General features: G+C 44.9%; 1 protein-coding gene across 1 annotated transcript in view; it reads left to right on the forward strand.

Annotated features, from left to right (window-relative positions):
• Positions 1–5,130, forward strand: part of LOC147022714 (uncharacterized) — a 26,129-nt gene extending 20,999 nt beyond the window's left edge. The window contains exon 4 of the mRNA XM_085887509.1: positions 3,423–5,130. Within this exon, the coding sequence (XP_085743635.1) occupies positions 3,423–3,620 (198 nt within the window). The 3' untranslated portion in view covers positions 3,621–5,130. The remainder of the gene's footprint in view (positions 1–3,422) is intronic.
• The last annotated feature ends 5,453 nt before the right edge of the window (positions 5,131–10,583 follow it).

Below are 10,583 nucleotides of genomic sequence, written 5' to 3' on the forward strand. Positions count from 1 at the left end.
AACTTGCAGAAAGACATAAAACATCAGGAAACATCTATAGATAATTTATGACAAAACAAGGACATCCTGGCAAAGTTGTTTATCAGTAAACACGTCACTTGAGTGTCTGCAACATAAGTTGGTTTTATTAACTTAAATGGAATTGGAATTCCAGAAAAGGTATTGTCGTCGTGCACCGTTCATCCGTCTGTCCTCCTCCTATTTCGACTTCTCCGGCCAAACCGCTGGGCCGATCTGGCTGAAACTTGGCAGTGAGGTTCGGCTCCTGATTGGTAACAGGGATTTCAAAAGTCTTTTCGGTCACGTGACTTTAAGTGTGTCAAAATGGCAGACTAGGTCAATTTTTGGGAAAAATCGCACAAATTCCTTCAACAATCTTCTTCTCCAGATCCATCAGTCAGAATGCTACCAAATTTGGGTTGCACCATTAGGCCAGGGTGGGGATGTTAAATTGCCGAGGTCGTGCTGATCAGCTGATCGTGTGACCGGAAGTGTGTCAAAAAGGCACAGGAATCAGAGGAGTGTGAGAAAAAGGGGGAAAAAAACGAGAAGGGAGTAATAGAGTGTATTAACAAGTTGTGGGAAAAGGGAAACCATGGAAGATGAGCGATTCAATGGGAATAGAAATAATGAAGGATTACATGCACATGCAGGTTTTCAGTGGCACCATTTTTTTGCATTCTTCATTCAGTGGCACCATTTCCATTTTAATGCAGCCCTCTTGTATTCCTTCTTTGTTATTTCTAAATTTTTTCTTTCCTGTTCCGTTTGATTGCAAAGAAAAGCTTTCCTCCTTGATATCTTCTCAAGGGTCTGGCAGGATGACCTTGAGCTGCACTCGACCTTAAGCTGTCTAGCCTGAGTTGGAAGGCCGACTCAGCTATAAACTGTCATCCCAAAGTTTCACAGGCAGGATGCGATTCATCATTGTTCTTGCCGTCCCTCATGTGGATGTTAAGTCAGATATTCCGTCTGCTGTCATTAGTTGGTGGATGTTAAAGATCCCATGGTGTCCATCGCCAAGAGAGGCGAGTTATCCAAGTGGCAAAAGACCAAGTGGCAAGACGGATTAAATAGAGACATCCTGGTCAAATGACAATTTCCCGCCCTAACTACTTCCCAGAAGGAAATGGCAAACTACCCAGTATCACCCTTTCAAGCAACCTCGGACCTGCCTTCAAACAGAGCACATAATCAATCACTTAATCTTCTCAAGCTCTTTCTCTCTTTTTCAATCATAATTGTTATATTTTCTAATTCTCAACACTCTTGATGGTGTCTGCATCTGGAATGGATGGTGTGCCTCCATTTCTGTTTTTCACTCCTTTCAAATGTTTGCATTCAGTCACAACTTATGTGTTTCTTCCACTCACTCACTCTATACACCATACATTTGGCGCTCATCAGTGCGAACCTTTACTCGTGCATTGCACTTACTTTTGTCTCAGTTTCTGCGATAGGTTTGAAGGTTAAATCAATCCTCTCAGATTTTATGCCTATTCTGATGTGTTTTAAGAATGAATAAAGCTCTCCCTTAAGTAATATAATCTCCCTTTTGAGTACAGATAAAGAGCTTCATTAGAAAACGGACACGTTATGTTTCATGCACAATGGGTGTAGGTTCAGTGCGCCATGCTCGATGGATACAAAATGGCTTCCATTGCAAGTTTTTTCTACTCCAAGTACATCGGGATTTCGCTCCCCTCAACCAATCTGAACATATGAGACAAATCTTTATCACCCAAAACTTTTCCGTGCACCACCCTTCCCCTCTCTGCTGGTCTCAAATGTCTGATGGTGTTGTTGCTTGCTGAGGTTTTGAGGCAACCATTTGGCAGACACCTTGAACATGGCAACAAGTTCATAAATAATTATTTCAGCTCTTCCAACAGAAATGCCAAACTCTTTTGCAAGTTCTGCAACTTTTATTGGGTGATCGAACATTATCATGCTTTCCACAGTAGAGATTGTTTCTGAACCGTGAGGGTCGTCTATACCAGAGGTCATTTTCATTTGATTCTGTGCCATCTTTAGTCCATTGTGTCACGTTGGTATAAATAGGGCAATGCTCCCCCAACACCACGTGCAACCATGCAACCATTAATTTGCTTTCAGCGCACCCTTCCTTGCACAAAAAAAAAATTGATGACCACATATTGCTCAAGCTTTGAAAAGAGCATAATTCATTGACTCTGGAAAGAAGAGAACAGCATTACTCTTCCACAGATGAAATAGACACAAAACTAAGGGCTGGCGCTCCTGCCTCACGTCTTGCTCAGCTTGTTGCCAAGGAAACAATGCCTTCAAGATTATTGGAATCTCCTGCGATGAATCTGGGCCTATGGGCCTATCGTTTTCCGATCGCAGAAACGTCGGTGGTCTTTCCATCTTCTACTTTCTGGTCTTGCACGCTCTGCTGTTTCGATGCTTTGTCCCTCCCCAGGTTTCTGCATGGCCGACACAGTCCTCCATCAACCCCCTTCTGATGAAACTCCCAAAATGGAGAATCACTGCTCGTTCAGTGTACTAACTCTTCCACGAGCCTCGATTATATATTAAAAAATAAAATTACAAGTGTTTATGTGACTTTCATAACACGTATAAGCCGCACAATACATACATTCTAAGTACCGCAAGTGAAAATTGCAAAACTTTTTGAATCGTCCTCGTAACTGCACAGTGAAGATGAGTACATATCTAAAAAGAAAGGTACAACTGCAGTAAGTGCCTCATATTATGAATTACTCATTCCATGTCATACCTATATGTTAATTATAAACAGTAATATCTTTGTTTTCATAATTTCTCCTGCCACTAATTAAGCGAAAATCTTGGTGGGGGTTACCGGAATAGCCCAGATCTTTCAGCTGTCTAGTTTGGGTTATATTCCCGACACAACGATAAAACTGTTATCCTAGTAATACACAGGCAGTGTTTTTTTCCCCCCAATGATTGTATGGTTTGTTGGACAGGATGTGAAGCTGTGGACCTTTCTGCCAGTATTGGTTGCTGTTGGTGGGCATGAGAGACCACACGGTGATTTTCACTGGCACTCTGACCTAATTCCAAATTCCTGTTCTGACCACTGCTGTGAAACCATTGGAAACTCACCCATTGTCATCCTTGCCAGGAAACAGCATAGAACCTGCCCTTAAGCAGAGCACCAAAGTAGGATTAATCATGTGCCTTTTACTGGGTGTTAGGGACTGCCAAAAACTGCAGTATGGGCAACAAAATACACTGGGTGGTTTGCCACTGTCTTCCCAGCGGTCGTTTGGGCAGCAGTTTGGAAATTGGCAAGGATACCATTGTTTGGGAATTTTATGTTCAGAGAGAGAGAGAGAGAGAGAGGGAGAGTTAAATCTTATGTGCGAATGATAAATTAATAAATACTGCTGAGTAATACCTCTTCTCATCAGCAGGTCATGTCTCAGGTTGATGGACGAAGCTCCTTCCAGGACCAAGTGGCACGACGCCGACTGTGTGTGCGCCTGCGCAGCCCATGTTTGGGTGCCAAGGTGCCGTGCTGCGATCCATGCGCAAGCTGCTACTGTCGCTTCTTCAATGCGGTCTGCTACTGTCGCAGATTGCGCAAGTGTAAGGCCCCTCCGCGCTCCTAGAGGAGGTCCTTCACTCTATATGCATACATCGGTGTCATGGTAACATGGATGCAGACAAAGCTGGCTTTACAAAGCACTATGTGAAAAATCATCTCAGGTTGATACGCAACTATTTATGCACTTTATTATTTTCTCACATCGAATTAGCAGTAATGTATGATAGAGTCCAGGAATCAAACTATATTGTTGCTGGACAGGTAACCGATGCACTCAGACTCATGAATTGGACAATTGCCTCCTTTTCGTGCACCACTCAACCTGGAGTGTAAACCAGGCTGATCGTCATTATGTATTTCCATGTTCATTTAGTGAACCCACATTGGTTGGCACTTTTGAATCTTTTCACACCCTGAGCCAAAGCAGACGAGAGCGAGATGGGTGGAAGTACATCAGAACACTGACCGATCACCTGATGGGTTAACCTAAACCTTTTCTTCTTTTCTGGTATCTCCATAGTCTCATTTCATTTCTTTTTTTTTTAATACCAACAAATAAATCCAAGCTCCAAACAATTTAGGATTGTCGAAAGCAAAACCATTGTGTCAATCCTTTCGGTTTTGGCACAAAACTTAATTGGGGAAAACACACATCCATCGAAACACAAGATCAATGCAAACAAGAGCTTTTCACTCAACATATGTTGACTGTATAAGTGCATTGGGGGAGGATTTGGATCAGGTCACACCAAGATTTTAACCCAGGTGTGCATTGAAGCAAGATATTTGATTTCTACTCGACCTGGTGACTCAAGACTGACAAATATCTCTGAGTCAAATGTTATTCGTGCTTATCATGAGATTTAATTTACCTTTCAAAATCCTTCCAGCTGGTATGTCACATGACATGAAGATTAACTTAATTTCTCCAATGTTATACTCCAAGGGTTAACAAGGAAGACTAGAAGGAGAATGAAGAGTGAATTTTATTTTTTTTGATTCTCCTATTTCCTTACCTGGTTTGCCCTGTTTGGTGTTGTCTCCAACACCAAATGTCCTTTGAAATTAATCTGACTGCAAATATGTTGCGGAGCAGCATCATGGAGCCATAAATAGTGTGCGCAGTAGCACTGTCCTGGTGGAAATATGAAATATGTTCTTTCTTCTACTGTTTGTACTGTTGAAATCACATACAATGTTAATTTGTCCATTGTCTCCAATTTTAAACTTTGCCCTGTCTTAAGAATATTCCTTTTGCTTCTGATAAATGTTTCGTACTCAAAGTTCTCGTATATGTACGAGCTTCTCCAGATGCCTTGGACATTTGGAAAACCAAACAATTAATAATGGTGACAAATCCTCATGTTATACCAATAGTTTTCAAACCATGGCAAACACTCTATTTGTGATAATAAACTGTCATTATGAAATGCTTCGTATTCGGATTCCAGTGTTCCGCCCGAAGGTATTTTCAGTTTCTTGGCGAGGATCATACTGGGTGGTGCGCCATTGACTTCCCAGGAGTAACTCAGGCAGAAATTTGGAATTTGTTCAGAGTGGCGGCGATAGCTCGTCGACTCTTTGCAAAGGATCTGGAGAAACATCCAACAACTAATGCTGGGAGAGGGGATGCCAGTTTAACGTCTATCCGAGAGACGGCACACACCATTGATGAATCAGCCTGCTCGTCAAACACCAAGATGACAGTTTATAGCTGGGTTGGGATTCAAACCCAGGCTAGATGGCTGAGAGGCATGTCATTTGGGACATCATGCCTGCATTCCATCAAAACTATGTTAATCAACTTAATTTCACTGGAGAGGGGGGAAGAGGAAAATAAAGGAGGAGAACAGTGAGGCATGCACAGATATCACAAAGATTTTGATATATAACACAGAATGTCCCAAAAGTCACTGTGCAATAGAACATATGAACAAAATTATGAAGAAATGTTAAGAAAGAAATTTTAGCTTTACAATAAGTGCTGAAAATGGCGTCTGCATCCACACATCTTCGCGTATTTGCAAAGAAACGCATCCACGCAGCCTGAGAAATATTGTTGATGGAATTGGTGATGGCTTCCTGGAGTTCTTGAAGACTAGGGATTGTCTTTCTAAACAGCGCCTTTCATTGCTCCCCAAAGATAAAAGTCTGGAGGTGAAAGGTCAGGGGATCTTGGTGACCAAACATCCTTTGAAATTTATTTGACTGCAAACATGTTGCGGAGCAGCATCGTGGAGCCAGAAGCAGTGTGTGCAGTGACACTGTCCTGTTGGAAATATAAACTGCTAATTTCATCTTCGTTTAGCTGCCCCAATGAAAGGGTAAAGAATTAAGTTGCAATGCCGGTTCGAGGTGATCGTCTGGTGGAAATATATGGGGCTAATTATCCGCTGATGTGATATCGTGCACCATGCTCCAACTTCCGCATCATGCAAAGGAGACTCCAATATCTTGTGTGGATTTGCTGCTCCTCAAACACTGCTGTTTCCAAAGCCAGATAAATAAAACCAAGCCTCATCAGGTGACTTACATAATATAGTCTACTTTCTCAACAATCCTCCAGAAGAAGGGCATTCATTCAAGCTTCTGGGTCTCACTATCTGCAGGAACTTTCCTGGGAAAGCCACATTTCCAACTTGGCCTCCAAAGCCTGTCGCCGAATGGGCATCCCCTGTCATGTAAAGTCCTTCCTCGGCCCACCTGAGCTCCTAACCACATACAAAGCTTTCGACCACAGCCTGAAAGATTACTGCTCTCCCCCATGGGCTGGTGCTCCTGCCTCTCACCTTTCTCAGCGACATGTTGTGGAAACCAAGGCATTCAGAATCATTGGTATATCCTGCGGTGAGGCTGAGACTTTGGGCCTCTCACTCTCTCACCGCAAGCAGGCCGGAGGTCTTTCTGTCTTCTACCATCCCCTCTCTGGTCTCGCACCCCCTGCCCTGTCTGCGATGTATCCCCTCAACCCCCCGCACATTTCCGCAGGGTGCTCAAGGTCCACCAGCAACCCCCTTCTAGTAAAACTACCAAAATCATGAATCACTGCTCACCATCACTCTTTCATTCCCTATATTTTCCAGTCTTTAGAATAAACACCCACACTCTCTTCAATCACATTCTTCCCTCCAGGTCTTCAAAACAGCTCTTCACCACCGACTCTTATCTTCAGGTCAGGTCAGGTCATGTATGGGAGCATGCACCGGAGCAGCGCGTCACTGCATCCACTTTCCGCTGGTACTCCAAGGGCTTCTGTCTGGGCATCCCCCAGGCAGATGCCTGGCCTATCCCCATCTCCATGAGATGATGATCAACCTACTGCAACCATGAGGCACGTGGTCGGCCCTTTGGCCTCCTCCACTCATGAGGCTCCGTCGCTGAAAGAATCTGGTGAGCAGGATCAGTGTCAGGAAAACGACCCACATGTGCATACAGCCGCAACTGCACTCACGGACTATGCAGTTAACAAATCTTTGAGTCTTTGAGTCTTTCTCAGCAATCTCATTTGAGTCTTTCTCAGCAACCGATCGTTGGACACAAAGTCCGACCAGTGATCGGAAAGGATTCTGCAAAGAGACCTGGTAACAAAGGAATTAAGTCTCCATCTCAGATCCCTAGTCAGAGTCAAGTCTCACATCCATAGAGCAAGACTGGAAGCACCAAGGACCTTAAGCTTCAGACTTCTGTCCTCCTGCACATTTACCACCAGCACCACACCCCATGATCCATTGAATCCATGACTCCCCAGGACTGACCCAGATGTCTGTTTACCTCTGGCTCACTGCCTGCAGAGACATGAATATCACTGCCAAGATAAGTGAATCTCTCCACGACCTCAACATCCTCACCACGAACAGGTACAGACAGGATAGCAGCATCCAAGACGTCATTGAAAGCCTGGATCTTAGTTTTGACAGAGGAAACCTCATTCAGCACCGTGATGGCCTCGAAAAGGATATCTAAAGTGTCCGCAAAGATGACTGCATCATCTGCCAAATCAAGGCCAGAGATCTTGACATTCCCAAATGATGCACCGCAGCTTGATCTCTCCGACATCCTCCCTAAAATCCAGTCCATACAAGTGCTGAAAATTGTGGGGGACAGTTCACAACCCTGAGGAACTCCAGTAACAACTGAATATACGTCAGAGATGGTATCACCACATCTCACAGCACTCTCAGTACCAGAGTATAGTTCAGACATCAGATTGATCAGTTTTGGTGGCACCCCAAGAAGACCAAGAATCCTCCAGAGGACATCCCAATTCATTGAATCAAATGCTTCATGGAGCTCAACATCAGGCTGCAAGCAGCCCCTGCCAAAACTCTCATCTGCATTCGGTGAGGACCCGAAGAGCAAGAAGATGGTCAATCGTTGACCTCCTTCGTATAAAGCCTGACTGCTCTGGATGTTGGTGCTGAAGCAGATGTTGTAAACCCCTATCAAGAATTATCTGAGCAAAGACTTTGTCTGGCATTGAGAGCAGCACCACCCCTCATTAGTTGTTGCAGTCTTTGCGATCACCTTTCCCTTTCCAGAGAGGGACAACAAGGTCCCTCTTCCAGTAAGTTGATATGCTACCTGTGTTCCAGGCCGAGCACAGAAGTGCATGCAACGACACGAGTATAGCATTTTCACGAGCCTTGAGAACTTCAGCATGGATGACACAGAACCCAGGATCTTTACCCCATTTCAACCGTTTCACTGAATCCTGTTTCAACACATGAAGGTGGATCACAGTTGATTGCAGTGTTAGCAATAGGGATAGTAACACCCCTAACATCCAACTCCTCAGCTCCCTGAACAGCTCAGCTCTGCCATTCAGCCTGGCCCTGTGACTCTGGTCAATGGTATACAGTGTCCCTTGAGAGAGAAAATTCTTCTTTGCCCTGCGGTGAATTCCAAGACATCTTCTGGCAACATGAAGGATGGTGGTCTTGAAGGTGCTCCACAACTCTTCAGGATCCCCAAAGCACCCAGACCCCCCAAATCTTCACTCAGCCTGTTTGCGAACTCCTCAGCTACCCTCTCATCCTTGAGCTTGCCAACATCCAGCCTAGGCTTGGATGGTACCATTCTCCTGGATTTAAGCTGCAACTTCAGAGTTGCTACAATAAGCCGGTGGTAAGTATTGAGGAGCTGTGCACTCCGGAAGGTCCTGCAGTTCTGGATCATCCTCCAATGACCATCAATGAGCACATGTTCAATCTCCTTGAACTGGAAGAGTATCTCGTCTGGGGCACTGATCAATCACAGATTCGAGCGTGGCATTGAATGCATGTTTCATGGTGAGGTCACTCGCTTCAGTCAGAACATAAACAGAGACCAGGGAAATGACATCCAAGGAGTGACGAGTTCTTCGCCTCATAATACGCTCATTGACCGGTGTTACCTCAATTATCATTGGAGTCAGTTTATTGGACACAGCTACAGCAACTCCTTGGGCATGGTAACCATCAGAGCGACCAGAACAATAATGGGTGTCACCACCCACCATAATATCACCACTCTCTGGTCTCCGAACCTCAGGGAGTACTGTAACACCGATGTCCAAATGCTTGAGCTTAGATGATAACAGAGACAGGTGGTCATCCTCTCTTAGGGATAGGACATTCCAGGCACCCACCCGAAGGGACCGCCTCAGGTTAATCCAAGGAGACCGCCATCTGGTGGATGACACCTCAGCACCACCATGACACACACTTCCACAATCTGACCCAGGGATGTTACCCCGTGGTTTCCCTCTCATCATCAAAGATTGGGGTTCCTGAAGGCTTTGTCCCAATCCCGTCATCCGGTGAGCTGCCCTGCGAAGGGCACATGAGGTACTCCCACGGAGTGGGTTTTCAGATTTCTTTGTGCTTTTCGAATGTTTTGCGGAATGACGTGTTTGTGGTGGTAGGAGTGAAAATCCTGTCACCAACCTCCTCATAAAAAGTAACCCAAATGCAGGAGGACGTCCGCAGACACAGTTGGGCACTAGATATGGATGGCCGTTGGCTCACAAGGAGCTCCTCCGCCCTTTGACAGGTTTTGTTCTTCATCCTGCTGGGTGTCCATATCATACACCCTCCTCAGCAAGAAACTTGGTGGGGAAGATGGTTTCGTCACCGACAACCCGACCATGGAACAGGTTAGTACCGGTTTACATGGTACCTGTAGCAAGTCACAGATCTAATCTGCGCTGATCTTATCTTTCCCCATCCAAAACCACGATCACTTCTACCCCTGGTAATCCACCCCAAACCCACCTCCTTAAAGTTCTCTGCTTTCCCTGCCTTCCTTCCTGAAATCCCTACGAGTCCATCTTGTGTACCCCATGTTCCCCGCCACATCCCTCTCCCTTCCACAGATCTCCAAATGTCCCTGTAGCCCCACGGTTTTGTCCTTCACTCTCCTGCCCCTCTTGTCTCCTGCCCCCTTGTTGTGCGTTTGCTGTCAAACGAGCCTCGACAATGTATACAAATTATTTAAAAAAATAAAAAAATAATAAAAAATAGTCTCTCGAATAAAGTCTCAAAACCATCGGCAGTCATCGAAACACTTGATGTACTCCATTTCTTGCAGTTCATCTGCAGCTATTAGTTTGTACAATGGATGTGCAGATGTTTCTTCAGTGATCGGTGACGTGACATCACACCACACTTTCAAAAATGCTGCCTCACCAGATGTGCATACGAAATGGAGAAGAGTTCTTGAATTTATTATGACAGAAGGGGCTCCCCCAGTGGATATTCATGAACATTTAAAGAATGCGTACGGCAACTCTACCATTGACATGAGCATTGTTGGTTGGGCAAACCGACATCGACGACAAGCTTCCAAGTGGTCAGCCGACAACCGCAGTGAGACTGGAAAATAAGTCTGATTGATGCGCTTATTCTCTTTCTCTTCTTGCATATGGCAGCTTGGCTGCCGGGTAGCAATCATTTTGTTTGGGCACGAATATGCCGCTGTTGCTGTGCCCCTATAACAGCACACTGGTTCTCATTTTGCAATCTCAGAAGGATGACAAGATGAGTCACCC

This window comes from Eptatretus burgeri, chromosome 7 (genome assembly GCF_056783735.1).
Source record: "Eptatretus burgeri isolate ZD-2024b chromosome 7, Ebu_testis_v1, whole genome shotgun sequence".
NCBI classification, from domain to species: Eukaryota; Metazoa; Chordata; class Myxini; order Myxiniformes; family Myxinidae; genus Eptatretus; species Eptatretus burgeri.